The sequence below is a fragment of the Anarrhichthys ocellatus genome, unplaced genomic scaffold (genome assembly GCF_004355925.1).
Source record: "Anarrhichthys ocellatus isolate YVR2014 unplaced genomic scaffold, GSC_Weel_1.0 scaffold12, whole genome shotgun sequence".
NCBI lineage: Eukaryota > Metazoa > Chordata > Actinopteri > Perciformes > Anarhichadidae > Anarrhichthys > Anarrhichthys ocellatus.
In genome coordinates, this window is record NW_022280042.1 from 4626299 (window position 1) to 4653301 (window position 27003).

Sequence of the window (27003 nt, forward strand, 5' to 3'; positions counted from 1 at the left end):
TGTGTGTGTGTGTGTGTGTGTGTGTGTGTGTGTGTGTGTGTGTGTGTCCTATTCAGGAGTTACTATGAGAGTAACGACTTGCCCTCAGCTCTGGGTGTAATAGAGGAAGCTCTGGAGCGACACCCCGTCCTGGTCAGCGATGACTTCATCAACATGGCAGCTGAGCTCCACATCGCCAACCGCCAGTACAGCAAGGCACTGCAGGTAGACCTCTGTGTGTGTGAACAAATAGTTCACGGATTAAAAACACTATTTACACGTCTGGGGATTATACAAAGGAGGCCAATTCGTTTTTAGATGCTTTAGAAACAGGAGGTCTTAAAAATCTACATGTGAGTTTATATTTTGCAGCCAACTTGGGCCTTAGAGATGGAGCAAATGAAAGGTGTATTCTGTGTTAATGAATGCATGTACTTTGCATGTGTTTTCCCAGGTCTTGGTCCAGTTTGCGGGTGTAGTTTTGGTGAAGGATGAATCCGAATCAGTGTGTGAGGAACCAAGACAAGAAGAGAGGGTGGCAGAGGAAACGACTGAGGAAGAAGAGAAGAAGAACGAGGAAGACACAAAGACTGAAGAGGAAATGGCTGTTAAAGAGGAGGGTGAGTAACCCTTTGCAAAAATGTAAATCTTTATGTAGATATTTCCCTTTTCGTTGATTTTACAGAAGAAAGCTGCTGTGCTTATAGCGAGGCACGGTAGTCGATCAAAAATCAAAATTGCTCCAAAATGTGAACATTTTAAGAACCATAAAATCCAATACAGCTTTGTTTTTACCTTTGTCTGTCTCCAGGTGAAATCAAAGATGTCCATGTACCAGACAGTGTCCCAGTGGACCTGAGGGCCAAGCTCACTGTCTGCCTCATACACCTGCATGTCGACACACCCCTGGAGGTAAACGGAACTTAAAAGATTTCATTAGTAACACACTTGCATCATTTCAAAAATCCAATTTAGGCTTAAAATATTGATTCCTAGCAGTGAGTTGAAAGTGAAAATGGATATTAAACATCTGTCTCACTGACAGGGGCTGGTGTCATCGCTGATGGAGCAGAGTCCAGAGGAGATTGGTGACTTGTACCTGGACGTAGGTGAAGCCTACCTGGAGGAGGGCAAGTACATGGCTGCTCTGCCGCTGCTGTCTGCCCTCGTCATATCCGAGAAGTACAACCTGGCTGTCGTCTGGCTCCGACACGCAGGTGGGACCATCAGAAAGCAAGAGTTTAAGCAGTTATCACATGTCCTACGTGATATAAATATGATGTATACAAATTAGCAAATATCTTCAAGGCGTAACACTGACGGCTAGCGTTTCAAAAGGGAACTGCAGGCCAAAAATCCAAATTTTGGTAAGAGTTGATATTGTTCCTTTAAAATGAAGAATGAGGGTCAAGTTGAACATTTTGTTTTCAGGATAGAGTCTTAAGCTTCAAGCCTCTGGGCGTTTTGTGTAGATACAGTTCAACAGCACACGAATGTGGACCTCCAAAATGATCCTATGGATGAATCAACCACTTTCTCGCATTATAACCTTTTTTTATTTCAGTTAGACTTGAATGGCTTTAAAAGCTCCAACTAGATGGTTCAAACATCAACACTCAACACTCCCTCAATTCAGCTCTTTTTGAGAAAATGCAATGTAAACCACTGCTACATGGGCACCTTCATCGCTTGTCCCACACAGAGTGTCTGAAGGCGCTGGGCCACATGGAGGCGGCGGCACAGAGCTACACTAAAGTGGTGGACATGGCCCCGCAGCACCTGGAGGCTCGCCTCTCCCTGGCCACCCTGCAGCAGCAGCTGGGCCGGCCCGAGTGCGCCCTCAAGGCTCTGGAGTCCATGTACGACAGCGAAACGCTGGCACAGGACTCGTCAGCGGCACAGAAGGTGAAGTGTGTGATTTGAAAAAGAGGGCCAATATAGTTTTTTCCTCTATGTGTCTACTCATATCTCTGTGTGCTGTGGTTGTAGGAATTAAAGCTGCTGCTGCATCGTTCCACACTGCTGAAGACTCAGGGCCAGACACAGGACTACCTGGATGCTATGATCACTATGATCTCCATGCTGCTCAAGGTAACACACTCGTGCACGGAAGATTTTATCTCAACAGTGAGTTAGTTCAAGCTAATATGTAATCATTAGGACTTTAAAGCACAATTTGTTTGTCTTGGTGTCTTAGGTGGCCATGCAGCGAGCGAAGGTGTGTGTGCGTTCTGTAACCGTGTCGGGTGTCAATCACCTGAGACTGGCGAAGGCCATCCTGCCAGAGATCGCTGACCACGAAGCTGCCTATCTGGACAACACTGGTAAGGATATACTGTGAGTGTGTATCGTTTGGCTGTCTGCTTTAAAGTCCCAGTGAAGTGGAAGTTATATATATGACACTTGACTTCACTTGGCAGAACCCGGAGGATGCCGCCTGGGGTCATTACAATTCATACCGATGCCATGCTGATGGCGTAATCTCACCCCTGTGCCCAGGTAAAACCAACGTTATGTCCAAAGAAGACTGGTGGCAGCTGCTGGTGAGCTGCGTGCTGACACTGTGCGAGGTGCGGCGCTACGAGGAGGCCGAGCTGCTGGTGGAGTCCGCCATGGAGTTCTACTCCTTCTACGACAACAAGCCCCGGAGGAAGGAGATGGAGTGCTTCGGCCTGTCCGCCACCATCCTTGACCACAACTACTATAAGGCCTACAACTACATAAGGTCAACTCACATGTACAGCTCCACGAGGCAGAGAATCAGTTGTTCACTTGTATGGCTTATGTTGTGACGGTTGTTTAAAAGTACAGTATGAATTGTCCTCTGTGTGTTTTCCCTCTTCTCAACAGATTGATGCTGATGGAAAATGTGGATCGGCCTCAGCTGTGGAATATTTTCAACCAGGTCTGGTATATGTGCTAAAATATATCTTTATGAGATAATTATCTGAAAACCAATTATCAGTGACAGAAATACCAAGTGGTCTTTAAAGCGTTCCCTGTTTCTGTGTAAAAATGAATGTCTGAGATGTTTCTGTGCTCCTCTCAGCTGACCATCACCTCCCAGCACCAGCGTCACCATCGCTTCTGTCTGCGTCTGCTGTTAAAGTATCCGGACAACCACGCTTTGGGTGTCCTGTGCGGACACAACGCCATGGTGTCGGGGAGCTTCAAGCACGCTCTGGGTACCACCCACGCACACACAAACACACACATTGCACACTGCATTTCTGCAGACTTTGCCCAAGGGAATTACCCACAATTCATAGCAATGTGACGTTACACACGGGGTAACCGGTGGAAGCATGGCAACATAGAAAAGGGGAAACAAATATTTGCAAAAAAAAATCTTTTAAAATGTAATCGCAGGGATAAAACAAAGACCATAACAGAAATGATTTTTTCCAGTTTTTTTGTCCTTAATTTCAGTCTAGTTGTAAATTTCTCAATTTCACACACTCCTTTAATTTGCATGTCCGTTCTCATAGCCACATAGGACGATGCAGAGTGAGAATAAAACACGATTGTTTGCAGGTTGTTGTCCAGCGGGCTCCCATTAGCTTCTGCCTTACTTTGACCAGTTAGCTTGAGGTTAGGAAACATTTGTCGATCACTTTCCTTCAGTATTCATCGAACACATTTACTCTGTCTTTAGGCCAGTATGTTCAGGCCTTCCAGACTCACCCCGAAACCCCACTCCACAGCCTGTGTGTGGGTCTCACCTTTTTCCACATGGCATCTCAAAAGTATGTCGCCAAACGACATACACTCGTGCTGCAGGTAGGTTTTTGTTGTGTGTGTGTGTGTCTTGTGCGTTAATGCGGTGGCCATTCTGTCAAATTTAACAGACACATCTGTACTCCCTCTTTTAGCGTCACAGTTACATACCCCACTCCCTTCCTCCTAAATATGTATGTGTGTGTGTGTGTGTGTGTGTGTGTTTAGGGTTTTTCCTTTCTGTGGCGGTACGTGGACCTCCGTGGAGTGTGTCAGGAGAGCATGTACAACCTGGGCAGGGCACTGCACCAGATCGGCCTCACACATTTGGCCATACATTACTACCAGACGGCACTTACACTGCCCGCTCAGAAACTGGAGGTGCGTATACAAACATCACTTTTGGACATTGATGGATGGACCTACATCCACAACTCTTTTTCCCGCCAGTTTTTGTGCCCAGACAATTCTCCTGTAGGTTTTTAAAAAATGCTGCTTTATAAGAGCTTTTCATCTTGTTGTCTGTCCCCCTCTTCCTCCTCTCACCGCTGGTCCTACTTTCAGGGTATCCCCGATGATCAGCTGGATCTGAGGAGGGAGATCGCCTTCAACCTCTCTCTCATCTACCAGGCCAGCGGGAACATGGCGATGGCCCACCAGCTAATCAACACACACTGCGTTGTTTAAAAAATGCACACGAACGCCTCATCGTCATCATGTTGAGTTTTGAGACGACATGCAAGTACTGTAAGGAGGACTAAAAACACCATATTCAAGAATATACAAATAGATATTGTTTATTAGACAATAAAAAATTAATACAAAAATAAGTGAATGCATTCGTGAATCAATACATTTATGTTGATAACAAATGAGCAAATACCTTTTTATTTATTTCTACATCTATGTTATTTATGTTTTATATTTCTGTAATTTTATTTATTGATTTATGTGTGTTAATGAGTTACTCATAAGTACTAATTTCACTGCAGCACAACTGGTCAAAGGATCCTTTCAGCATTATTACATGCTGACTGCTACACCTGCCTCTTATTGTTAGTAGCTGCAAGATCTTTAGCGAAAGCATGCTCGGTCCTGCTGACCAATCGGGCTATACAGTGAGTATCAATAGGTTTATTATATCATATCGGTTTAATGTATGTGTTCATGTATTTTGTATGCATGTATTTATAGATGTATGTATTCATTCCAACCTAAATTGATCCATTATTCAATTTATTGATATTAATTCATTTAGTTATTTTTGTATTGGTTGATTTATGAACAAGTTGTTTTTAATCCTCCGTACAAAACAGCCGTCCGGTTCACATTTCTGTCTCGTCATAACATATCGACATGTATGCTTTCATTTCACTTGGGTTGAACATGTAAGGCGCCGGGATTTAATAAGTTGTCATGGTGTTTATATTTGTCCATATGTAGACGATCTACTGTAGACATCAACGTCAGTATCACTTTTACAGAGATGTTTGAGGCTGGGGTAGTAATATATGTTTATTGTTCTCCAGTCCTATGTCGTGGATGTCAGGTTTTCTCATTAAATTTAATTTAGATTGTATTATATGTACATGTATGCACAGCCCTAATGTTGCAAAAAATCGACTTTTTATACCACAAATGCTGTTCTAACCTATTTTGTGAAGACAACTATTTTTGTTCAATAAACATTTTCACTCTGAGTCTATTGATTTTGATTGATGTAGATATATTTGTTAAATCACAAAAAAATGAGCATGATGTTGCTTTTAGCACTCTCTTGTGATTGTTTTGTTTTAATTTTTTTAGCAGTAATGTGGCAAAAAGATGGCCGGACTTTTCCTTTTGTTGTTGCTGGGATTAAGGCAGTTGGATTAATTGACAAATCCCTCTTTTCTCCCGTCCTAACAGTCTGCTTCCATCATGTCTCCTCGCCGGGTCACTGCACTCCATCTAGGACAGGGGCGGGACAAGCCTATCGGTGGTGGTGGGGGGGCACTGAATAATGTAAGCAGCAGCAATATTGCTCAAAATCACAGTAGAAAAAAGTGTACTTTCTGAATCCTATTAGGAATTACAACACCAGTTGACAGTTTATCATGTTACAATATGACTACTAATCCTATTTAGAGAATGTGGTAGAGTTCAGTATTATGGGCTCCTGAATGGTCCTTAATGTGTGCGGGCCCTTTGTCTAGCGACCCTTTGAAGGAACCTCAGTTTGGGAAACCATGATCCATAACGGGAGGCGAGGGATGGGGGGGGGCAGTTATTTTGACGCTGAGCTCGGTCGGTATGGACTCCCACAACAAGGCCTGGCTTTTTAAAGCGCTAGTAGTGGAAACATATTGCTTATAATCGGAATACTGGTGGTTTGTATCTCCCTCTAGCATGGCAGCGTGTAAGCAAAGCGGCGTCGAGTGCAGCGGAAACGGGGGAGGCGGATGTGAAGCGGTCCAGACGAATAAATAAGATATGAACGCGTCTTTCTACCGAGCCTGGCAACATCGTGGTGGAGTCAACGACGCCGCGGAGTGACAGACCTGGCAACCATGATCCAAGAATAGGACTAATTCAATGAAACGATACAATTAACGGGAAGTTATTTTTGTTCTGGACTACCGGGGAGCAGCGGTGCTGCGCACGGGCTCTGGAGCACCGGATCCCGGCTGGGAAGCCGATGAAGAGTCGGTGGCGGTGGCCGGGCCGTATGGAGATCCGTCGTCCATAATTAAAACGACTTATTCGGGGCATTTTGTGCGTGCAGTGGTGGTTGTCAACGACGTTTAAAATCGCCCCAGCAGAGGTAAGCAGTGTGTCCGATTGAATGATAGATGTGTGTCTTATTGGTTCACACAGGGTGTTGCTGTGATGTGGACCTGGGAGTAACATACGTTGCCATCACGCTTTTACTTGACTCTACACAGGGAGTGTATTGCATCACATTTGGTTATTTTTTCACTCATCAGTCCACTTTTGAAGGGCTGGTTATGAGCTGATGAAGTCATGCTTTGATGTGCTATATGGTGAGCGCATGGGCACCAGCGGCACATATTAGGCCTAATAGAGACAACAACAACAACAAAGCCAAAAATCTAATCCACAGCAGTATGCGTTGCTGTCAAAGCGGCTTTACGCAAAAAAAAAAGAAGCGAAAAGTCAACAGTGATTTCAACTTGCTCGCTCATTCTGTTGAAGAATGTGAGTCCGATCAGAGCTCACACAATCGGATCAATAACCAGGACAGCTCGTCTCCTGTTTCCTCCCTAATGGCTCCACGTAGGATCTGAAAACTAATTGTAATATACCGCAGTGAAGGCTGGGGTTCATTTAGGCAGGAGACAGATTGGCAGGTCAACTGAGTGTTGCTTCATTGCTGCTGTGATCTGTTTTTATTTCTCTTTCTTGCAGATGTTTGTTTATCACTCTAGGGATGTTGTTGTTGCATTTCAGACGGATAAAAAAACAAAAAAAAACTGGTCAAGACTGAAGCTGCAGAGGTTAACATATCCTGACATTTATTCCGGTTCTACATTTCCCATAATGCAACCCAGTGGTGTTCTTCCGTAAACCCGAATGCCCACTTCTTTCAAAGGTCCCAGTTTACTTTCAAACATTAACCAGTATAGTTTTTGTCCAGGCAGGCCAGCGAATCAAACGTCTTCAGCGCTGTTCCGTTGGATCTGGGCACCTTTGTCCTGCACGAGGTTAGAGGTTACAAGAGTGCACCGAAACACACCAACCCACCGGCCCAGAGGAATGTGAGGGGCGCGTTGGGGACAGGAAGCTGTCGCCTCCTGAATGGCCCACCTCATTGTTCTCCAAGCACGCTACTGCTATTTCAGGACTGTGTGTGTGTGTGTGTGTGTGTGTGTGTGTTTATCGATGTGTTTTATAGTGGTCCTGTTTTGTACAAAGGTCTTCCAGATTTCTACCAGTAAATTCAACTTAAGAGACCTTTCACTTGTTGTCTATATTGCACAACACCCTGCCAGAAACCGTGGGGACAGTTTTATATTTTGCCCTCAGAGGAGAGTACCGCCCCAACACCACAACGCTATTTGGGCAAATGGGACACATTTCTTGGCATCTCTTCAGGGAGTGGGTCAGCCGTCTCCACCGTAGCTCCACTTTGGGATTTAATGAGGCTGATGCGACTATTTTTTTATTTTTGTCATTCCATCTAAATCTTTCCCAGTGCAGCTTTTAAGCTCTGACACTTGCATTATTCAGTCGGGCAGCGTTGTCTGCGCAGGCGCATACACCCAAGGACTGCCCCAGCTAGAAGAATAACAGCAATGTTTTGATGTCTGCAAGAGATTTAGAGTCACAGGCATGAAATGCTCCTCCTGTCCAACCCACAAACATTTAGCTTTTATAGGAAACACTTGAATGTGCACTCTCTTCTACCCATCATTCCTTTGTCTTAGCGTGGGATGAAAGTAGTGCCAAATCAAAAGCAGGTTTTGGGCGTGCGCAAATATTCTCTCAGTGCATACAGCCTGTGTGCGTACCACCACCTGCTGTGATGTATTGATATCAGTGTCTGTTTTCACGGGGTTGTGTGTGTATATTTAGTCACAAAGTCTCACGACTTATAAATAACCTGGAAGCGGCTGCCAGGGGATAGAGTGCACTCAATTCACACAGCACAATGTAACACTTCAGGTATGAAGGAGGGAGGGAGGGGGGGGGTCAACATAGATGATATTTAATATGAAAAAATATGTATGTCAAGTTTAAACCATGAAGCAATCATCAGGTGATCTCCATAACAGTCAGCTGGTGGGACATCTAGGGATTTTAGGTAGATAACCTCATCAGGCAATGGCAGGGCTACCCCACTAGTTCTCTGCCATTGCAGCAGCTCCCATTCAACATAATAGCTTTTGATCTCACACACCTTAATCGAAACCCTGCACCGATGACCGCACACACTTCGAGTCTTGGATGCCGCGGGGCAGTAGGGCAGTGATGAGTCAGCGCTGTGATCCAGTCTGTACACCCCATCAATCCACTCACTGTCTGCTCTGTCTCTGTACGTTTGTGAAGGTATTTGTGTGTGTGTGTGTGCGACTTCACCACTGTGTGTGTGTGTGTGTATGTCTGCTGATATTACGGCGTCAGTGCCCCCCCCCCACCACCCACCACCACCCACCACCCACTTTCTCCTGCTGAATTCAGCCTGCGCATAGTTGCAGTCTGCTGAGGCGGAAGTACAGCGGGACATTCTTGTGCTTGTAAATCTATGCACACTGGAAGATGTCATACAGGAGCTGTAATTTCATTAAATTGAAAGACTTCTGCAGTATAATTGCATTGGGAATATTTACCTGTCCAATGGTAATCAGAATCTAACATTAGCAAGCTAGCCTAGCTAGCATCCTAGCTAGTGTAAGATGCGAGAGAATTTTAGTTTAAAACATTCACAAAATGAACTAACATTATCAACAGAATGAGAAGAGGATACAGCACTGGCATTAAGTCAAAGACGTCTATGCTGCAGAGATATCGAATGTTACGATATTGTAACCCTAGTTCTATAAGCACAGCTGGAGCCCTCTACTGGACTCTATTGCTCCAATCACAAGCATGAGCATTGGCCAATTAGGGCGTGCCTACCCAAATACGTTTGAAGCCTCCAGTATATAAAGCAGCACCCATCGCTGCTCGACATCCTACACTCTCCAGCAAGCGATGTAGGAGCGGCAGGGTCCCCTTGGTAAAGGGCTTCGCTTTTGCTTCTAGAACTAGGGCTCCGCCCTCTACTGGACTCTATGGGTACAGTGGGTGGAGCCTGAGGTATGCACGCCCTGCCGAGACATGGCATCAACCCAACCACACGTGTCGCCATACGGTGGGAGGCCCTCTTCCCGCCCGCCTATAGGCTTGGGAGCATAGACAGGAACTGTCAGTGAAATCAGGCAACACTGCTGTTTAGATGCTTTAGCCACAAAAACTGTGTCATCATTTGTCCTTCTTTCTCTGATATTTTCCAATAATTTTCTCAAAGAATTTACAGCAAAATAACCTCAAATCATGAGGGTCATCCTGGACAGTATCAATTGAAATTTTCAGCAATCCTCTGAAGGAAAAGGAGTCTAAAAATTAGGACATTTTCAATGTATTACAATATCATCTGAGCTGACTTTCCCAGTAATGTGCAGTCAGAGTTTGTCAAATTTGATATGGTCATTGGAACATTTTGAGCAGCTTCTCAGCAAACCTAATATATAATATATTGTATCCAACAAGATGTAATTATTTAAAGGTGCTTATGGTGCTTTTTTTTTTGCATTTTATTGGATACAGATACCGATAGATGGGGAAGGGGGAGAGAGAGGGGACATGCAGCAACGGGTCGGATTCCATACCCAGGCAGTCTTGGTTTGTTTGGCAGAAATCAAGTGACCCTGTACAACTCGCATAACTTTCCGAATACAAGCTCAGATATAAATTATGAAGGAAAAAACAACTTATTAAATTATTATTATAGAATTATTAAATTCCCCCAAAACCTGAAACATGGCTGCAGAGGCAGCCGCGACTCCAGCTGCAGATTGAAACTGTGTGGTAATGCAGCGGATTAGACGAGGCATTCTGTCAACCATAAATCCCCTCCATTCTCTGTTTTAATCCTACTGCTATATCATGACATCTACCTCCAGAGAGGTTCACACGTGTGTATGTGTGTGTGTGTGTGTGTGTGTGTATTTCTGATTCGTTTTTTAAAGACAAGAGGCAGCTCTGTGTTTTTGAAAGCAATGTTTTCGTTTGACTCTAAGGATGGAGTAAACTGGTGTTTTCTGAGACGGAGAGAGTGAAGGGGTGTGTGAGAGGGTTTTAGTTTGTTAAGTATGTGGACATTCAGGATGATTTTACAAGTTTGTAAATGTGTGTATTTGGGCACAAGTGGCTTTAAACTCTGTCAGCAGCACGATGCTAAACACTGGCCTCTCCCCTGAGCTATTTCTAAATCAGTCCAGCTGTGTTGCAGGGAATTTGTGTGTGCGCATGAGCGTGTGTGTATGTGTGCTGAGCCTGGTTTCGTTAGTGTTTTATGGTTTGCTGGTAAAAAAAAAAAATTTGAATTGGATTTTTAATTTTGAGGATTTTCCACAGTAAAAGCTTGGAATTTCTTTTGGAAAAGTAAGGAAACTGCACTGTGATTCTGACAAGAAATTATGTCGAAATAATATTTAAAATATTATTTGACACATCATGATGATGTGTCCCACTGCTTCTTCAACTAACTTTTGACTGGATGCCTACGATGGGACAGACGGGAAGAGCTTTTGCAACTTTTCCTCAACATTTCCTCTGAAAATGAGCCGAAAGAAAAGGATCCAAAAGAACACCCAAACAACAATGCGGGTAGGGGTTAGGAGTAGCCTACCTTTAGCCTACACTCACAGTTGTTGTTCGCCGCGATGGTAACTTGTATGGCGATCAACAATTACCGTAAGTGACAAAAAAGGGTGCACAAAATGGCACAGGCTTTACCTGGCTCCTACACCTAGTCATTTAGCACAGTGGTCCCCAACCACCGGGCCGCGGACCGGTACCGGGCCGTGGATCATTTGGTACCAGGCCGCACAGAAAGAATATATTGGTCTTATGTAATATTCTAATTTTCTGAGATACTGAATTTGGGGTTTTCATTAGCTGTAAGCCATAATCATCAAAATTCAAAGAAATAAACGCTTGAAATATATCACCTTGTGTGTAATGAATCTATATAATATATGAGTTTCCCTTTTTGAATTGAATTACTGAAATAAATAAACTTTTCGATGATATTCTAATTCATTGAGATGCACCTGTATCTGATGGATTGTATGGGGGCTCCTCGTGCAGTTCCACTTTTCGCCAGTGGGTGGTGTTCATCCTTTGGCACATGTTGTCGTAGGTAATGTTGTTGTCCACCAGGGGAAACTCGACCTCCCGGCTGTGGAGGTTGTCTTTTCCTTGGACAGTCCAATGGGATGTCCACTCTATGGACCCTGACCGTGGTACTAGAAAGCGGTGTTACTTTTGTACGGTTTTGAATCATCTGACCCATGTGAGGCCTTGGTAAATGTTGTCCCAGACACCAAGGTATTCTAATATATACCCGTAGTTCCAGGATATATGAGTTAATGCAACAATCCTATCTGTTTTTTTGTTGCTTTTTCTTCAAAAGACATCTTAAAGACCATCATTTTGGGTCAAACGCTGCTACATGATAAGGTAATGAAATGAAAATGGCATTGTATGATAAGCTGAGCTGAACTTCATGCTGTTTACCACGATAATATACCAGAAACTACACATATGGCAGATCCAGAAACTTCAAAAGACAGCAAACCTTTACTCATAGAAAACCGTGTCCATGTAGGATTCGATAAGTAGACTTGATCCGCAGCAGATTGGTTTCCTTGCATGGAAAATGCCCCACGTTTTCAATGACTTAAGTAATGAAGATGAAGGAAATAGAACACACTGAAGTTGAAAGGAATAGTTACCATTACAATTTTGTTTCTCATAGTAAAAGTGACAATTTGCCCTCCTGCACACAAAGCACTACCACACAATACTGACCACCATTCTTACTTTTGTCCTCCTCTTTCCCCTTCCACCTTTCTTACTTCATCTCTCTCTCTCACTCTCCCTATAGGTCTTCAATCTCCCTTCACCCCTCTCCTCCCTGTGGATCATAGGAACGCCCTGTCATCACACCCTCCTCTCCAGATAGACCAGATGGATTCCCGGATCACCTTTCATCCTTAATACCTTGTCTCTCTTTCTGCCCATCTTCCAACTCCACCACTTCCCTGTGTCATAATGGGTACCTGGATGGTTTACAAAGTACTCTAGGGCCCTAGAGCAAGGCATTGCTCTGCTGTTGACACTTTAGTGTTTGCCAGAATGGATATGGTGTCTTGGGGTGTTAAGACGGATAAATCAGCATCGACAGTCGCAGTGGAAACGTGATATCCATGACGGATCTGAGAGAGAGAGAAGGGCAAAAAACAGAGACATAGGTTCAACTATGGTTTAAAACTGCCTCATAGCACCTTAAATGACGGCTAGTGGAATCTGGGAACTCTGAAGTGCCTTGCCTAAGGGTACGCCAGCAGGGCCAAAGCAATGTACTTTAAGGAACCCAAACCCTTTTTTTTTTAAAGTTTCTTTGGACAGTGCGCTGCTCTTGTGATCACTCCATTGATATTTCTGTACCTCCATACCTCCATTCCTTTCTCCAGTCCTCTTCATTTCATCTTTCCAGCCCATCCATTGCTTCTACACTTTGGTCTAGAGGTGCGTGTCTCCTTCCCTCTTTGTTGTTTTCTTTTGGCTTGCCCATCTGACCTCCACCCCTCTCTAGCAACGGCCGTCCTCCCCCCTCACCCCCGCCCCCAGTCATCGTCCGCCAGCCTCTCCACCCCCTCTCCCCCTTCCCCTCCCCACCACCACCACCACCACCGCCATCCTCACCCTAAGCCCCACTCACACCAGCACCACCGTCACCACCACCAACTCTCCTCCTCTCCCCCTCGCTTCTTGCCCTCTCCCTTCCTCGCCTCATCTTCAACGGAAACCATGGCGATGGCTGCCACTGCCTCCTCCTCTCCCTCATCCCCTTCGTCCTCATCATCGACCAACGGCGGCAGCGCCCGGGAGCACCTGCTGGCGGTGCGTCGGCGCACCCGGCCATACACGATTGGTCCAGATAACCTCCGCAGCCTGTCGGTGCAGGGCACAGATGGGGAAGTCGGTGCCCCTGTGTCCTCCTCCCCCACTACGTCGCCGGGGAGCCAACCAGAAACAGCGGGAGTTGGGCTGCAGCGGGCCAATAGCGACACAGACCTGGTGACATCAGACAGCCGCTCATCACTTGCGGCGTCTACGTACCAGCTGACTCTAGGCCACAGCCACCTGGTAATCTCCTGGGACATCAAGGAGGAGGTGGATGCCACGGACTGGATCGGCCTGTACCACATCGGTAAGCAAACTCAGGGTTGGAGGGTGGGCGTAACGCTTCCACAACAACACGGTGGGGGGGGGGGGGGGGGGGGGGGGGGGGGCGGCAATATCACCAATAACTGCCATATAAGCACTGTGTAGTGCGGCAGCAATAAGCGAGCCAGTGGAACACACACATAGCTTCCATTCGCCACACTACACAGTGGATGTGTTAGTCCTGAACATTTTTCTAACTCAAAGGCAGGGTTGGTAATCTTCAAGAATTCTTTACTTCTCTTTCCGTACATTTTTTTTAGTCTTGCTAGTTTTTCAAGATTACCTACCCTGCTATTAAGGCTACAAGTAACTTTCATATCGTCTCGATTTAGGACAATAAAATCCCTGTGGACTAAAATGGGAGTGTTTACGAGCACTTCAGTCCCATCAGAAAACCTCTCATTTCACCGCAGGACAGTCTCACAGTCTGCCCCTCTCAGTCCTGGTACTGGCCCAGACCTTCCTTCCAGTAAGTTCCATTTCACTGGGACTTTAAAGTCACCGTGAGGAAGTTTGGCCTACAGCTACTCGGTGTTGGGACGGCGTAGCAGCAAGGCGGGGATCGCTCCTCCTCCCGCCACAGCTACCGAGTGCCGGTAGAAGGGATCTGGGTCTGGGCTGATTTCTACCTTGTCACTCACTTCCATGTTGTCTCTCAGTCCGTCTGTCTCTCTGCCTGTCTGTCCACTTGTCTGGTGGTGCAATAGAAGTTTCTGTAGGATGGTGATATGATAGCGTTCCATCCTACGTCAGCCCCACTGCTGCAACATTAACTGGCAATGGATTGTGTGCTTGTGTTTGTGTGTGAGAAAAAGATGGTGCGAGAAAGGGAGTGTATTAACCTGATGAAAAGTGATGCTGACTCAGCATCAGTAAGAGCAGTACGTTTCTTCTCATGTTACATCTTCTCACACACGAACATTTCAAGTATGTTGTTTTCATCCTAGACTGACATGCAGGTGAATGACCGAGGGTGTTAAGTGTGACCAGTCTGTCCCAAAACGATACCACAAAATCCAAAGTGAATTAAGGCCTATCAATCAGAGAGCTAGAAAAAAGCAGCTTCGCTGTGAAGAACTCTAAGTGAGTGAGCAAGGTTGGTCGACGACGGCACTTTGTGTACTGCTCATATAACAATGTTGTTGGTGAGTTAATAAACTAGTCGCTCTCCATTCTTCTGGTGTTCTCAACGTGGGAATGCCGCCACAGACACCAGACACCACAATTTCACTATACAGTCCGTAAAATCCAGTGAAACATGTCTTCTTGTAGCAGGAATCTCTACAAATTGTGGATGTGAGGACATCAAATCTGGACAAAATAATATCTAAAAAGCGCATTTCTACCATCAAAATCAGTTCAAAACAACAATAATGTATATATGTGATACAATAAGACGTGCAAGTGTCTTATAGCATTGACCCTAATATATTTTCCTGATATATCGTTATGCCTCTGTGCCAGCAACAGTAGTGGCCACAAGGATGATGTTCTTTGGGTGGTAAGTCCGTCCGTCCTTCCAGTCCATTCTCGCGAAATTCGTCAAATTTGGCACAAATATCCACTTGCACATTTGAACTGATCAGAATTTGGTGGTCAAAAAGTCCCTGTGACCTCACAAAATGTGAGATAAAAGCCAGTCTCTGTCAACAGCTGGGCTCTTGAGTTCTTAGGCTCAAGTGTGAAAGAGCAGCTTCATGCAGCAAATTAATTACTGTACGCACCAAGCTAAGGCCATCTCATACCACAGATGACCAATTTTGTGTGTGTGTGTGTGTGTGTGTGTGTGTGTGTGTGTGTGTGAAAGAAAGTGATTGCCTGTGGACAATCCTCTATCTGAGACAGAGAAATTCGGTGAAAGGTGATATCCATCCATTCAACCTCTCTGCTGCTCTTCGGTGGTATTGACTCAATGCAGGGGGATTTCTGGGGGCCTTCTTCTCCCCAGAGCCAAGCACTGTTTCCAGCCTGCCTGTCAGCCATCCTCCCCTGGAGCCGCCTGAGTTCTGTTACCTCACCCCACTGTTTGACCTTTGTGTCAGACTGTGTTATCAGGTCAAACAGATGTGTGTGTGTGTGTGTGTGTGAGGAATTTGCTGTCACCAACAAAGGCTCAGATGTTATTGATGGTGACCTGGTGTGACTGTGGTGCTGGTGTGCGTGTGTGCGTGTGTATGAGACAGACAGACATCAGCATTGATCCATTAGGACACTGGCCATTTGTCACAGGACATACACATGAATGTTTGATGGCTCTACAGGCACTGGGATGTGGTTTATGACCTGAGGGCAGAGCATCCCTCAGTAACCAGTAACCCCCTTTTTTATTCTTGTGACCGTTTGACTGACAGCTGACAGCCGTGGCCTGGAACAGTCCCGAGACTCATGACTCCTGCCTCTCATTAATGAGGAGAAATGTTACACGACCTCTATATAGAAGGCGCATGATAGAGATCATGTCACATATGTCCACTGCACTGAAAAAAGTATTTGAAAACAGTAACTACCATCTCTCCGTGCTTTGTTCACCTTACAAAAGCATCTGTGTAGAGCCAAGGGTGGTAGAACACAAAGGGAACAACGTGTGAATATAAATGTGTGTATTTCACAGATGAGACGTGCGTGGCCAACGTGTGGGACTCCAAGAATCGTGGAGTGAATGGCACCCAGAGAGGACAGATTGTGTGGAGACTGGAGCCGGAACCCTACTTCATGGAGCGTGAGTGGACCCCATGGGTGCTGTGTTGGTCTTAGGCTATGTCCACACTTTCAAGAGTTTCAAAACAAAAACAATCTCCGTCCATACTAGCACGCCTGAAAACTAATATCACGTAACTATTAACGTACACTGGGCGTGCGGGTGGCTACAGGAAGTAGAAAATACGGCAAAGTAATAAAGTAGTCTAGTAGTCTAGTAGTAAAGGACAGGAAAGTCCTCCGTATTGTGTCCATCACCCTCCCTAACGCTGCTAACCGTGACTTCAGACGGCCGCTCCGTAGGTCTGATGACGCCGCCGGACACGCCGCTCCCTGATCGCTCCACTAACAGCTGCTTCCTCCACAAAAATGCAGACTTTAACTGAACAACAGCTGCTAGTAAAGACAACAAGGTCAGCAACGCCTGTAGTCAGTCGATCGGCAATCAAGGCTGATGTTGTTTGTGATCTTTCGGGAAAGGGTCACGTGATAGAGGCGTGACGAATCGGGGAAGGACACGTCGTGACTGCTAACAACCAATCAAGTAGCGAATGCGGGTGTCTATGTCATCGTTTCCAAACGTATGCGTTTACGACCGTCTACACTAGTCTGTAACCCTGGAGTTTTCAAACGTATCCGTCCTCGGGAGAGTTTCAAACGTATCTGTTTTCAGGTGCTCTGAAACTCCGGCCTAGTGTAAACGTAGCAAAAGTTATGTGCTTTCAAATGGAAACGTAGTAGTGTGGACATGGCCTTAGGTTCAGTTATTTTTTAGCTAAAGGGGCATTCCACCAATTGTTTTATTTCAGATCGGTTGTGTAGCGTCTTCAGTGGATATGGAGGAGCTTTGTCAGGTCTGAGAAAATAGCCTTGATAATGTCGTAGTGATGTCATCATTTGTATCTTTGTTCTTTCCACAGCGGAGACTAAGATCTGCTTTAAATACTATCACGGCGTAAGTGGAGCATTAAGAGCAACAACTTCTTGTATCACCGTCAAGAACCCTGGAGTACCGGTATGTTAGTGTGTGTGACCCATCTACATCTCCCTCAGGTCCCACCAGTCATTCCTCCACCTCTTTCACCATCAGCTCTTATTCTTTCTTTCTACTCTCATATGAAACTGTCGCATCCTAAATCCTGGCATCTGATTGGCTTCCGGTGGCCAGTGATCAGCTGCCATATTTATCAAGCATTTCAGAAGGAACAACTTAACTTTTAATCTTGGCCCCTGACACTTTGGACCTCTGGTCTTGTGCCCGGTAGGTGCGATCAGTAAAACATCCAAGCCGGACATAGTATCTGCTTTGCGAGTATTGTAAGACAGCAGCAGTGTCATGCTTTGTCACAGGAATTGTGCTGCTGAAAGTCAAGCCGTGAGAATATCTTTAAGTCCTACAATGAGGTAGGTGTTTTTAGTCTTAGGTTAACTTTTTGTTTGATTCCTCAAAAGGATAAAAAAAATGGGGCCTGGTTATCATCTTCAACGAACACAGTGACTAAATAAAGGATTACTTGAGGGTCCAGTTCAGAAAAGGTGGTTTTGAGAAGAAAATCTTCTTGACTGCTGCCCCTTAACCCGGAAAAGTTATTGGGTCACATATTTTGGACTCCGTTCAGCGAAGACAGAAGCTGGAAACTAATGAAGAGAAGGAAGGGATGCAGTCCGAGTGAATGGAGAGAAGTGGACGTCATTGAGCTCTTGGCAGCACAAACTGAGGCTAAGAGACATTTGCTCCAGTTGAGTCAGTAAAATGTAAAGCAGTCTCTCTCTCTCTCATTATTCCTCTCCCTCTCTGATGTTCCTCCTTTTAACTTGTCATCAATATCTAATGTTTTTTTTCTCCAACAGTGAAGTTGGTTCACTCTAAAAATGGGAAGGGTAAGGGGTCCACTCATAATGCTCTCCTATTGATTGCTTTCTCATCAGGTGGGCAGTGAAGGCCAAGTGGAGGACCAATCAGGGACTGAGCACTGTCGTAAACTTGTCAGCTTCACCCTATCCGGTATGAGGACTGATTCGGTGTAATTGTGGTGTAATTGTGGTCAAGTAAAAGATGGTCACAAACGCTTAAAAATGTGTGTTTTCTCCTCCAGACATCCGGGCGGTGGGCCTAAAGAAGGGCATGTTCTTCAACCCCGACCCCTACCTGAAGATGTCGATCCAGCCCGGGAAGAGGAGCGGCCTCCCCAAGTTCACCCACCACGGCCAGGAGAGACGCTCCTCCATCATAGCCAACACCACCAACCCTGTGTGGCACGGGGAGGTCAGCGCAAACACACACACACACACACACACACAGAACTTGACATCTAAAAGTAATGTCTGTGCTGTCTTTAGGGTTGCAAAGGGTTGGAACATTTTCACTACATTTCTGGGAAATGTTAAAGCATTACACTCTCATGTAATTATTTATAATTATATTGGAGTGAATATATTTTATATTTTGTATGAACCAGCAAAGTACACAGTTTATAACTTGTTAACACTTTCTGCTGGTGTGTGCTTTCTAGCCGTTAGCATGTGGGATGTAAATTGATTGAGCAAATTAAGGAGTTTTAATTAATCAATTTCCTTCTTTCTTAAGTGTAAAACATTTCTTTTATGAATCAGCTGTCTACGTTAGACCCTAAGTTTGAACACAACCCACAAACTTCCTTTCCCCATTAGTTGACTGCATATTTCACACTGTACTTATTTGACAAATGAATGGATTATGTCAATTTATGATATGGTAAATGTTTCTATCCGTACACTAAATACAGCCTAAGCAGATAATCCCTATATTTCCATTTTATTCTCATCATTTCCCAGTTCAAATCCCATAAATTCCTGTTAATTCCCCAGCAAAGTTTCCTGATATATGTAAATAATTATTATTTCATATGGCAAGACCATAGTGTGGATTTAAAAAATGACTTCATTAGGTTTTGATACTTGGATTTTTGCTGTTCTGTAGTTTCTCTTTATAATTTTCCCAGCAACAAGGAAGAGCTCGAATGTGACATTTTGTATTTTAGCTTCTTGTCTACACTAGAATTGTTACTATTTCATGTTGTATTTCTACAAGAACATGTTTATATGCTTAAAGATTAAAAAAATAAACCAGTATATTTCTTATACTCTCTGGTCTTTAGATTGGCCGGATGTCACTCTGACACAGACGCTAGGTGGCGGTATAGAGGTGGTTTTCAATCCGCCACTAAACAAGTTGATGGACAGTTGTTTCCCTGATGTCGACTTCTTTCATGTTAATAGTTTGCCGATATTGTCCAGAGAACTAACTCAATGTACTTACAAGCAGCCTAGTCGGGCTTAGATGTAGAAATTGTTGAAGCATTTGAATACAATTTATTTCTAAATGCACAGTGTAAATAAATGAACCGTAAATGTCAATAAAACTATACTTTTTCCTCTTGATCGTCCTGTAGAAATACACCTTTGTGGCTCTGATGACTGACGTGTTGGAGATCGAGGTGAAGGATAAGTTTGCCAAGAGCCGACCGATCATCAAGCGGTTTCTGGGTCAGCTGATCCTCCCTGTTCAGAGGCTTCTGGAGGGGCCGACTGCTGAGTGAGTGTCCACACACACACACACACACACATAGCTCTTATTCCCTTTGCGTGCACATCTATGAAAGGTGCAGGTTTTTAGACGAGCACTCAGACAGAAAGCGGGAACGTCTGAGGAGGTCGACAGTCATCTGAACTTCAGCACAGTGATTCAACATAGTGCAGTCAATACCGATCGATACGTCCTAATCAGCTCAGGCATTGATTTGTGTGTGTGTGTGTGTGTGTGTGTGCGTGTGCGTGCGTGCGTGCGTGCGTGTGTGCGTGCAGTGACCAGCCAGTCAGCTACAGCCTGTGTCGTCGTCTCCCTACGGACCATGTGAGCGGGCAGCTTTCGTTCAGGGTGGTTGTCACCTCCACTGGACATGAAGGTGTGTATGTGTGTGTGTGTGTATGTTTACATTATACTGTTTTGTGGTAATGTAAATGAGCAACACACACATTAGTGTACAGTGTTTTGCATGATCAAAACTTGTTTGACTGTCACATTCACGTCATATATCAAATAAATGTGGAAATCCATGTGAATGGATTAATACACGTTGAGGGGATTTGGAGGATTCAATTTGTGATCTGGACCTCTGGATATGTTAGATAGTTATCAGCTAAAGTCATTTGTTATTTATACTGGATGAATGGATTAATTCTGCACCAGAAAAATATAATACTATAAAACGTGTTCTCTGCTCAATGCTGTACACAGCAGACTGACCAGTCAGTTACCTCAGACATTTCCATTGTATTAAATACCACATAAGGGATATTTTCTAAATGTTTCTGACACACTAGTCTCATTTAGCTGGTATGACGTTGAATACCGCATTTTTATATATATATATATATATATATATATATATATATATATATATATCGTACAAGCTGTTCATTTTTCTTTTTTTATTGAAGAGTTCCATGCTTTTATTCAGAATAACTGATGCACATTCTCAAAGTCTAACTTCACAATTTCCCCTAAACCATTTCCTCGGTTTATTGATCCATGGCCAACATTTGTTTTCTACCACATGACTCCCACGGGACTGTGCTTATCCCCAATCTTCATTTCTCCATCCTCTCCTTCTCCCAGAAGCGTCCCCAGAGGCTGTAGGAGCCGTCCTAGGTGCAGTGAACGGTGACCCTGGAAGTCCCTCAGACGACGAAGACCTCCCTCACCAATCCTCTTCACGCGTCACATACAGACCTTCCCCGACAGGCCCCGACGAAGGCTCCATGTTAGTCAATGGTGCTTGTTACTATGGAGATGACAGCATTTGGCAGGAGCCTGGGCAGATGGGACAGGAGGATCTGCTTGCTGTGGCTCTGGGCTGTCACACCCACCGGCAGGTGTCGCTCAACGACTACCTGGACACCATCGAGGCTCCAAGGAGCCCCGGGGACCGACCTTTCGCGGGGCCTTCGCCGAAACTCCGCTCCAGCTTTCCAACAGACACGCGGCTCAATGCCATGCTGCACATAGACTCCGATGAGGATGAGGAGACGGCGGGGCAGCACAGGGAGCAATCCCAGGAGACAAGGACACAGCACAGCACAGACTTAGCCTTATCGAGTAGGTGGGCTACATCTGAGTCTCGACAGGGGAATGAGGGTTCAAAAGGAGAGCCACAGGGGCAGAGCGGAGCTGCAACTGGGCCTGGCGCTTGGGCTACAACAGAAGCAGGTTCCTCTGCCAGGGCTCAGCCTGGAACTGAACCTGCAGGTGCCGAACCTGGAGATGAAGCTGCAGAAGCACAGGCAGGAACATCAACAGCTGCCGAGACAGCAGCTGGGACCGGAGGGGTTGCTGGAGCGTCAGCAGAGGCTGCACACGTCACTGGAGACATTCTGACAGCTTCTTGCTCATCTCAGGCATCAGGGACTGATGTACAAGCAGCAGCTGGGCCGGTTGAGTCCGTGGGGGAATGTACCTGTCAGGAGCAGAGCAGCAGGACAGGGGCAAACCAGGAGGTACCCTGCACTCCCTCACTTGGTCCACTTTCACCCATTCCGGTGAGCAGCTGAAGTTTGGTGGCTAAAAGCAACATGTCTTGGATGCTAATTTGGACAGAGGTTTTTTTTTTTTAAATCTCTTCTCTGCTCATTTTTCCCCTCTCCTGTCCACAGGAGGTGGAGACAAGAAAAGAAGTGGCTCCGAAGGCGGAGGAGGAAGGGGAGTCATCGAGCAGCGAGGCCAATGGACCAGTAGAAGCAGCTGCTCCTGTGAGCAGCACCATAGCTACCCAAGGAGGAGGGACTTCTGAAGTTGGTAAGTGGTAAATGTTGCTGTTTATGGGCAACAATATTTACTACAATATTATTAAAATACAATATAAAATAAGTCAAACTCTGGTCGTTGACTTTTTAGCAGTGCCCGACTCCGCCCAACTCCCGGCTAATACAAAAATGGGCAAAGACGGTGAGTGGGGGTGGAGCTGACTCGCGCTTTTCCCCGATGCAGTTCATGTTGTGTAGTGTGGTGTGGTTTGAGTATTTACCCATACTGTTAATACTTCTTTCCTGTGTTATTTGTAGCGCATACTATAATATATAATATAGGTTGCCTACAGCTTGGATTCAACACACCAGACAGATAGCCACTTGGTTGCACTAAAACAACTTGTTAATTACAGGAGCGACAGCCAGTGAGAGAGGCGCTCGGGAGGAGCAGGAGGACGGGGAGGTGTGGAGGAGGAGGCAGTCCATGCAGGCCTCCGGAGGCACAGCCCAAAACCAGGAGGTTTGTGGGGCCAGAGGCAGTCCGAACGGGACAGTTGTGGAGAGAGAGACAGGTGACATACACGATGGCTATGGCTTTTTTTTTTTTTTGCTCTATTTTTCAGGTGAATTTTTAAAATAAATGACATATTATTCCTTTTATTTACAAGGGAAAATATTACAACACCTCCACACATGCTTACCTCCTGTACAGCTTTACTCCTCTATTAGGCGTGACTGAGCAGTAATAGTATAGTAGCCTCACTGGAGGTCTTCTTAATAGTTCATATTGAGAGAATCAAGAATATTAATCATTCAATTTTCACGTCAATATTTTACAGTCTCTGCTGCAGCAGTTGTCTCTTCAATACAATTCAATTTTATTTATTTAGCTCGATATCACCAATCACAAATTTGTCTGTTTGTGTGTGTGTGTGTGTGTGTGTGTGTGTGTGTGATCCAGACTGGGAGGCTCGTATTGACAGCCATGGTAGGATCTTTTACGTGGACCATGTGAACAGAACCACAACCTGGCAACGTCCCACCGCTCCCCCCGCCCCGCAGACCCTCCAGAGGTCCAGCTCCATACAGCAGATGGAGCAGCTGAACCGCAGGTCAGATCGTGCACACAGACACTCTACTCCTCAAACTGTGAAAGCAAAAAAACAACAGTATTTTGAATCTTAACAGTTTTGCCATTACCTTGATTACTTAAACTATCATCATGGCAGTTAACACAAACACACACACCGTTCCAGGTATCAGAGTATACGTAGGACGATAACCAATGACAGCAGACCAGAGGAGCAGCCAGCCAATGAGCTGCTGACAGATGAGACTGACATGCAACCTTCTATACCAGGTAATCCTCTCATGTACTGCATTATTGTCTATGCATTCTGCAAAGCATGTCCTGGAGACCTGATTAGTTTGGTCTGACTTTGTGTGTGTGTGTGTGTGTGTTGCAGAGCTGCGTAGGGACACCAGTGTGGCTCAGTCCAGTCCCAGGTCTCGCCTCACTCTGCTGCTTCAGTCCCCCAGTGCCAAGTTCCTCACCAGCCCCGACTTCTTCACTGTGCTGCATTCCAACCCTGTACGGGCAGTCTTTTTCCTCTTTTCTCTCTTCTCTCTCTCCTCAACCAATCAATTGCTTTTTCCCCTTACATCCATCTCATAGGTCACACACTCTGCTGCTTGTTTCAGGAACAGCAAAGTCTGTTGACCACACACTCATTAAGGGACTGTACGGAAATTATTAGGGGGGTCAGAAAAGGGGGAGCTTAGTCTAGCATAAAGACTGGCTCTGTCCAAAGGTAACAAAATCCAGCACCTCTAATCTTACTCTAGAATTAGCACGCTAAAATTTGCTAATTAACACCGAACACAAACTACAACTGAGGCTGATGAAAATGCAGGTATTTAATAATAAACCAATTGTTGACCTGATGAATTCAGCCCCCCTCCCCACACCAATCATTTTCAGTCTTTTACTCATTAAAACCAAAACACAATGTAAAAATGGTAAATAATTACACAGTATCACAGTGGGATGACTTCACAAGACAACTTGTGTGTTTCCCCTCTTCTTTCTGTCTGTTCTCCTTCCTTTTCCTCTATAAATTCTCCCCTGCTTCCCTTTGCGTGCCTAGAGTGCCTACCGTATGTTCACCACCAACACGTGTCTGAAGCACATGATCAGTAAAGTTCGTCGGGACGGTCACCACTTTGAGCGCTACCAGCACAACAGGGACCTGGTGGCCTTCCTCAACTTGTTCGCCAACAAACAGCTGGAGCTGCCGAGAGGCTGGGAGATGAAGCACGACCATACCGGCAAGGTGGGGCGACGCCCATATCAACCAGTGCGTCTCAAAGTCTTCTAACTCGAGGGCTTTAAGGGTTGTGGATACAGTCGGTGTTTAAATTCAGTTCAAGATACAGTACAGACTGTATGTATGTATACAGAATATATGCTCAACATTTGCATATATTGTTGAATAGGTCTACACTATGACTGGGGATGTGGTGTAAATGCTTCAAAAGGGTTTTTTTTTCGTTTTGTCTCCACTGTAAAATGGATGCTTGATTGACAGCCTCATGTTGTGTGTACATATTCAGTCTTTCTTTGTGGACCATAACTGCCGCGCCACCACCTTCATCGACCCCCGGCTTCCTCTTCAGCGCACTCGGCCCCCGAGCCTCCTGGCCCACCGCCAACACCTGACTCGCCAACGCAGCCACAGCGCCGGGGAGGTCAGCCCGAGGCGACTGGTGAGATCCAAAAATCCCGCAGCTTACAGCAGTATGAGGAGGTAGAAACTATGAAAAATCGAACGCGCTTCTCCCCTCCCTCTGTAGGTTGGTGAAGACCCCCGTCACGCCGGCCCGCCCGTCCTGCCGCGGCCTTCCAGCACCTTCACCTCTGCCAACAGGGGGCAGTGCCAAGACGTCGTGCCAGTGGGTGAGTACAAACGCACACAAGCCTTCAGAAATGATCGAAGACAACCTACATGGATGCGTCTGCTTTTCCTCCAGCTTACAACGAGAAGATTGTGGCGTTTCTTCGACAACCAAACATCTTTGAGATTTTGCAGGAAAGACAGCCTGACTTCAACCGGAACCATCCACTCAGGTATGTGGCTAACATACTAACACAGACAACCTATACCCAAAACACCGACTTTTCCTGTTTGGTACCATAAGTATAGCTATTGGTGTAGCTTGCATAACAAGCAAAGCTCAAGTCCTCAGCATCTGTCTCAGTGTGATATTAATGTGACATTAGGGAGAAGGTGCAGCTCATACGCACAGATGGAGGGTCAGGATTGGCCAGGCTGTCAGGTGATGCTGATCTTGTCATGCTACTAAGGTGAGACCTGCTTCCTTCTTCCCTTCCCTCAGTGTCTACACCCCTCCCTGATGTTTGCTTCCTTATTTCACTCCTAGTTTTTTTCCCCCGCTCTTTCTTTTTTTTAATATACTTCCTTTGTCTATCTTCCTTACATATCGGCTATGTATCACCTTCCTCTTTGCTTCCTCCCTAATGTGTATCCTTCCTCTCACTCTCTTTCAACTGAAGTCACTCTACTCATTCAGTTTCTTCCTCACTTCGTCTCTCATCCTCTCTCTCCTCCGCAGTCTGTTTGAAGATGAAGTGATGTCCTACGTGCCTCCTCATGCTTTACTTCACCCCAGCTACTGCCAGTCACCTCGGGGATCCCCTGTCGCCTCCCCACAGAACTCGCCTGGTAAGTGACTAAGAAACAAGTCACACACAGACAGTACACACTTGTGCGTTGAAGAGAGTAATCATAAGTGACTGCAAAAGATCATTTACTGTGATGAAACTAAATTTGGTTGCCGAAATACAACAAATCAATTCATTACAATTCATCAGAAAAGATTTCCAAAGATCTCCAAATTGAAAAGCCAGCAGAAAACATCAGTCAACAAAGATATGCAACGTGTGGTTTTGTGACAATATAAACAAAATAGACGACATAACAGTGAGGAACAGCACAAACACGTACATAACTAACTTTACAGGTTTGAAGCAGATTTGAATAGATGAGTTTTAAGTGCAGTTTTGAAAGACAAGGCCCCGGTGGAAGTGTGCTGAGCATAGAATAGAATAGAATCTTGTTTAGCTACAGCTTGGAACTGCTTGGATGCATGTGTATTTGCAATCCATTGGTTTCCCATGCCATGCAGCACAGTATACAACTCCCCTCTTTCTCTCGACCTGTAGGTACTCAGAGGGCCAACGCCAGAGCCCCAGCACCCTATAAGAGAGACTTTGAGGCCAAATTGCGCAACTTCTACAGGAAACTGGAAACTAAAGGCTACGGCCAAGGACCGGGCAAGCTAAAGTAGGTGGAATGTGTCTTATGAAGAGAGACGTTTCTTTGTGTATGTGTCCGTCTGTCCGCTCATTGCTTGCTTGCGTTGTCTCAGGTTGATCATCCGTCGTGACCATCTGCTGGAAGACGCCTTCAACCAGATCATGTGCTATTCCCGTAAAGACCTGCAGCGCAGCAAGCTCTACGTCAGCTTTGTCGGGGAGGAGGGGTGAGTACATGGGAGGGGGAGGAGAGGAATACGAGGCCGTAGCTTTGGTGTCAACATTGGTGGGGAGACATGTTTTGAAAACGCTTCATTTGCTGCATTCTGGTGAATGTTTCTGCATCAATTTATGGTGGAAATGTCGTTATAGCCACTGTGGCTATATATATATATATATATATATATATATATGTATGTATGTATGTATGTATGTATGTATGTATGTATGTATGTATGTATGTATGTATGTATATATATATATATATATAT

At 45.3% G+C, this 27003-nt stretch overlaps 2 protein-coding genes across 4 annotated transcripts in view; both read left to right on the forward strand.

Moving 5' to 3' along the window:
* gtf3c3 (general transcription factor IIIC, polypeptide 3) overlaps nt 1-4581 on the forward strand; it is a 7081-nt gene extending 2500 nt beyond the window's left edge. The window contains exons 7-19 of the mRNA XM_031852216.1: nt 57-204; nt 434-599; nt 791-891; nt 1025-1196; nt 1682-1884; nt 1969-2070; nt 2177-2303; nt 2479-2704; nt 2830-2884; nt 3029-3164; nt 3635-3759; nt 3925-4077; nt 4261-4581. Coding sequence (XP_031708076.1) covers nt 57-204; nt 434-599; nt 791-891; nt 1025-1196; nt 1682-1884; nt 1969-2070; nt 2177-2303; nt 2479-2704; nt 2830-2884; nt 3029-3164; nt 3635-3759; nt 3925-4077; nt 4261-4383 — 1837 coding nt within the window. The 3' untranslated portion in view covers nt 4384-4581. The remainder of the gene's footprint in view (nt 1-56; nt 205-433; nt 600-790; nt 892-1024; nt 1197-1681; nt 1885-1968; nt 2071-2176; nt 2304-2478; nt 2705-2829; nt 2885-3028; nt 3165-3634; nt 3760-3924; nt 4078-4260) is intronic.
* Nucleotides 4582-5925: 1344 nt separating this feature from the next.
* hecw2b (HECT, C2 and WW domain containing E3 ubiquitin protein ligase 2b) overlaps nt 5926-27003 on the forward strand; it is a 36834-nt gene continuing 15756 nt past the window's right edge. Inside the window, exons 1-22 of one of the 3 annotated variants that reach the window (XM_031852213.1) lie at nt 5926-6499; nt 12350-13678; nt 16307-16414; nt 17313-17407; nt 18322-18397; nt 18489-18658; nt 19824-19966; nt 20236-20336; nt 21050-21969; nt 22084-22225; nt 22590-22748; nt 23138-23288; nt 23433-23536; nt 23643-23767; nt 24324-24533; nt 24790-24942; nt 25030-25132; nt 25207-25303; nt 25457-25540; nt 25810-25919; nt 26420-26540; nt 26626-26739. In XM_031852213.1, the coding sequence (XP_031708073.1) occupies nt 13276-13678; nt 16307-16414; nt 17313-17407; nt 18322-18397; nt 18489-18658; nt 19824-19966; nt 20236-20336; nt 21050-21969; nt 22084-22225; nt 22590-22748; nt 23138-23288; nt 23433-23536; nt 23643-23767; nt 24324-24533; nt 24790-24942; nt 25030-25132; nt 25207-25303; nt 25457-25540; nt 25810-25919; nt 26420-26540; nt 26626-26739 (3689 nt within the window). In that variant the 5' untranslated portion in view covers nt 5926-6499; nt 12350-13275. The remainder of the gene's footprint in view (nt 6500-12349; nt 13679-16306; nt 16415-17312; nt 17408-18321; nt 18398-18488; nt 18659-19823; nt 19967-20235; nt 20337-21049; nt 21970-22083; nt 22226-22589; nt 22749-23137; nt 23289-23432; nt 23537-23642; nt 23768-24323; nt 24534-24789; nt 24943-25029; nt 25133-25206; nt 25304-25456; nt 25541-25809; nt 25920-26419; nt 26541-26625; nt 26740-27003) is intronic. The other 2 variants (XM_031852214.1, XM_031852215.1) reach the window with 2 other exon arrangements.